At 33.7% G+C, this 4,677-nt stretch overlaps 1 protein-coding gene across 1 annotated transcript; it reads right to left on the bottom strand.

The window, feature by feature from the left end:
- Positions 1–1,002: 1,002 nt before the first annotated feature.
- LOC121786392 (dirigent protein 22-like) lies at positions 1,003–1,705 on the bottom strand. Its single transcript, XM_042185020.1, has one exon. The coding sequence runs from the start codon at positions 1,615–1,617 to the stop codon at positions 1,090–1,092; it is 528 nt and encodes a 175-aa protein (XP_042040954.1). The 5' UTR covers positions 1,618–1,705; the 3' UTR covers positions 1,003–1,089.
- Between the last annotated feature and the right edge of the window lie 2,972 nt (positions 1,706–4,677).

Genomic DNA, 4,677 nt, shown 5'->3' with positions numbered 1-4,677 from the left:
ATTCTATAGCTTCTGTATTAGGCTCCGTTGCGGTTGTCGTGTAACAGTCACATTTGAGAAGGAGTATATATGTGCTAATATGAGCATTTCTATTCATTTGCTCTTCATTACTAGTCCTCTTATTTTTGAAGTTTTCCCTATCTTTTTTTATCTATATATATGAAATCTAATTTAATTTGAAAGCCACCTTAAAAAAGTAGGAAGTTCAGTTAAACCAAAGGTGAAAATTGGTTTCTTATATTTCATTTAAATTTATGCTATATGAAGCTTGTGTGAATAAGTGCTCGCTCATATTTCTCAACACAAAAAAACATAATGTGTACATAAAAGACAATCACTTACGCGTTACGACAATGGCATTAAAGTGCACTCAATAAGTAATTAAATTTTAAGCATTACTGTTATATTACAAAAAAAAACTACTCTCATAGGTTTTTTTTGGGCAAAACAAGTTTCATCCGACTCGAGTTTTATAACAAAAGCATTACTAATGTAGTACTATTATATCTTCAAACAAACTTGAGGGTATTTTTGAAAAAAAAAGTTCAAAGAGTGAAAATGTATTCAAATGGTATTAAATCAAATTTGAAGGACCTTTGGCGATATTTTAAACTTTTAGTACCAAATTTGATACCAATCCATAGTTCAAAGACCATAAAAGATATTCACACTTAAAATTATGTTCATATTAGAAAAGTATAAAATATAATTTGTAGTTATGAGTCTTATTTGGGCCCGCGCTGCAACGTGCGTGGGCCTGGACTGGACTGGGTTTCTGATGGTCATGGTCTGGTCCTGGATTTGAAAAATGGCCTAGTTGAATCCAGTTTAAATTTGTGCGCGGTGCGCCCAGCCCAAGCTCACTTCATTTTTCTGATGGGTCGGTCCCGGCTCGGGCAGACCCATAGCGACCTTGGGCTGTGCTGGACTGGCCGGCCTGGCCTAGTAGACAACATTAGCGGTAACTTAGTGTTTGGGGATATTATAAGCTATTGAAGCTTATTTTCACAATTGATGGACTGTTTCAAATATTATTTGGATACACTTTTGAATAATATAAGTCAATACAAATCCTTTCTAATTAAGAATCTAGTAATGTAGTATAGTCATATTAGATTGGATGATTGCATGACTGCGCCCCGTATCAAAGTAAAGAGTCTCGAAAGTAGCATAGCCACGCGCTAGCCGGAATTTCCCCGTGCCGCCCACCACTGCCACCTCCCTCACTTTCTCAAACTGCTTGTCAGAACCATATAATTCTATTGTGCTACCTTTATACTCTCCATCAATAAAAACAACTGACAACATCACATGGGTGTTGGACCCATCCAGAGCCGAGGTCACGTATAGGCCTCGGCCCCTTGCAATTACGGCTGAACCCTCCTCGAATCCTACAGTAATTGGGTCGTCCGTGCAAAACATAGCTCCGAACCTGGAGAAGTTTAGGGCCCCATTCGATGGTCCCGGTATCTCGATCACGGTGGCGTTTTGGCTGCCGGAGTAATCTTGGTAGTAGACCGATAGCTCTGTCTCCTTGAGATGGCCTAGCTTTGCATTTGAATATGTGAAAATTGTGAGAAAGAGAATTGAAGCAAATGTGATTTTGTTGGATGCCATAGCCCAATAATATGAGAAGACAAATGTAATTATGTTTGGTTTGTAACTGAATTTTGTGCAATTTAGTTATAACTTCCATGATGTATTTATAGCGTCGACGTTCGAAAAATGAGCATGTAAGTAGCAATGTAAAAAAGAATAATTGAAGAATTTATACATATTATTGTATAGGAAATATTTAAATAAGATTCTTTTTAAGTGGTTGTGTGCACGAACTCTCTATTGTATCATTTTCTTAAGTGCAACTTGATCTAGCAGAAATAAAAGAATCGATTTAGACATCCAACTAACCATAGTTGACTTTCACAACACAATGCCATTTTGGAAATCTTGGACATGCAGAAAGAAAAAAAATGTGTGGAAGAGAGAGTTTGGGGAGGGAGAAGCTGGAAGTAAAGGGATTGTGCGACGTCGTTTTTTACTCTAAAGTGGGTGATTTTTAAGTATGAAAACGTCATACTTTTTCACCTCAACTAATAGATGGGAAATTAGCACCTCTAATGATGTTTGTGATATTATTTGCCAAATTCGATATTCGTGGAATAAGAATTAAATTTTTTCATTCAAATCATCTCCTTAAATAGCTCTAGTGATCGACAAATTATACTACTCCATCCGTCCCAGTTTAAGCGAGACGTTTCATTTTCACATGTGTTTTGAGAAAATGATAATAAATGATAATAGCTCTAGTGATCGACAAATTATACTACTCCTTCCGTCCCAATTTAAGCGAGACGTTTCATTTTCACACATGTTTTGAAAAAATGATAATAAATGGAGTAGTTAGAGTGAATAAAAAGTAAAGTAAGAGAAAAATATTATAGTAGAGAGTCTCTCCTCTACATATTCTTTTTCTTACTTTACTTTCTCTCCACTTTAATTATTATTTTTTTTCCAAAACATGTGCAAATAAAACGTCTCACTTAGGCTAGGACAAAGGAAATATATAGTAGTACTATATAATAAATTATCGTGGATGAACTGGATATAATATTTTATATTGTGACTAATCGATTAGCCATTGATAGCAACCACCGCATTAAAATATACTCCTCCCGTCTCTGAAAAGTATAAATATTTGGTTTGACATGAATTTTAATGTATAATTTATAAAGTAAAAGAAATATATATATATATATATATAATATATTAGTTTTTAAAATATTATTAATAAAAAATGAGTCTCACCTTAATAGATAGAAAATAATTTCTGCAATTAGAGAATATTCATATTTTTAGGGATGGATTAAAAAAAATAATTCATATTTTTCAAGGACATAAGAGGTAATTAGAAAATATAATAGTTTTAACTTATATTTTGAGCTCACAGAAATCTTGTTGACATTAAAATGGATTGACAAATTATTTCACAAATTTTAACTTATAAAGTGTACACAGTAAGATGTGCATATTACGATGATTTAGAAATTGTAGGAATCGTGAAAAAAATTAAATACTTGAAAATAAATAATGAACACTCCCTAAATATCATTGACGAGGCATAAAAACCTAAATAAATAAAGCTGCAGGTAGCGATCCAAGAATTTCGCAGTATGCCAAATTTGACTGTTTCGATGCCACCTTACCTTTAAAATTGGATCTCATCACATGCCAATCAATAGAATAAAAATATTGCATATTAAAAATTGAGTTGCTAGTTGTTTTGATCACAATCCTTATTTGGACATAACAACTAATCTTATGAAGGCGACAGGAGACTTGTAAATAAGTTGAGCTTTGAGTTTACTTCAACTTTTTAATTATTTTAAGTATTTTTGTTATTTGTATATTAACAATAATAGAGAATGTATTGTAAGTGGAGAAAATCCTCACATTATTATTTGGCAGAGTGTTTTTAAGTGGATGAATGTGCGGTAAAATTGTAAATAAAGGAGAAAATTAGGATAAAAGATTACAAAAAAAAATTAGTGTGCATTAATATGTATAGACATCCCTAACGAAAAAAGTTTGCACTCGTAGGTTCTATACACCAAGTACATTTAAATTGAAAGCAATGGATAATTTATTCAATATCAATTGTAGCACGAGAGTTTAGTAATGTAGCACAGTCATATTAGACCGGGTAATGAATAGCCGGTCAATACATCATAGGAAACAACCTCAAAAGTGGCGTAACCACGGGCAAGCCGGAATTTTCCCGTGGTGCACACTATTGCCACCTCTGATGCCTACACAAGTGATTGCTCGTAAGTACCTTGTATTTCAATTGTGCTGCCTTTATATTTTCCATTGATAAACACAACCGACATTAGCATCGGAGCTTGGTTCCCCTCTAGGGGCCGATATGATGTATATATCCCGGCCCCTTGCAATTGGGACCAAGTCCTTCTTAATTCCTTTGTATATTGGGTCGTCTGTGCAAAACATGGCTCTAAACTTGGTGAAGTTTAGTTGTCCGGTTGATGGGCATGGTATCGCGATCGTGGTGGCATTTGGGCATACGGCATAATCATGGTAGTAGATCGTCATTTCGATCTCTTTGTGATGCCCTAGTTTCGTCGTAGCATATGTGAAAGTGGCAAGAAATAGAAGTAAGGATAATGTGATTTTGATGGATGCCATAAATTGAGAACTCAATTTCAAGATTAGTTGAGTTATGTGTGATTTGATTTCAACTTTTCAAGGGTTATACCATAAATTAGCACATGAAAAATGACTTGTCAACTAATAATGGATGGTTATTTGCTGTCAGTAGCTATAGAAAATTAAGAATCAAGATGTAGGTAGTATTATAATAATTAAAAAAAAAAAGACGTTTATCTTCATTGGCATGGTGTGCAAGGTGATGAATTTTAAAGATTAATTTGGTTTGCTATAGTGTTTGGCATGCTATTGTTTTTAATTATGTGCTCAACACATTGCAATTATTGTATGAAATGGACTGCAATCAATTGTATCGAGTATTAATTAAATTAAAATTTGTGAGGCATCTTGAAATTAAAGGAATATCCAAAATATAAAATGTCTGCTAGGTAAAATTGTAAATGAATCGAGTTAGTTATTCATTATTTAAAATAAATATTTGTGGAGACTTATCGT

This window comes from Salvia splendens, chromosome 22 (assembly GCF_004379255.2).
Source record: "Salvia splendens isolate huo1 chromosome 22, SspV2, whole genome shotgun sequence".
In the NCBI taxonomy this organism is placed as follows: Eukaryota; Viridiplantae; Streptophyta; class Magnoliopsida; order Lamiales; family Lamiaceae; genus Salvia; species Salvia splendens.
Note: the sequence above shows the minus strand (reverse complement) of the source record. Positions and strands in the feature narration are given on the sequence as shown.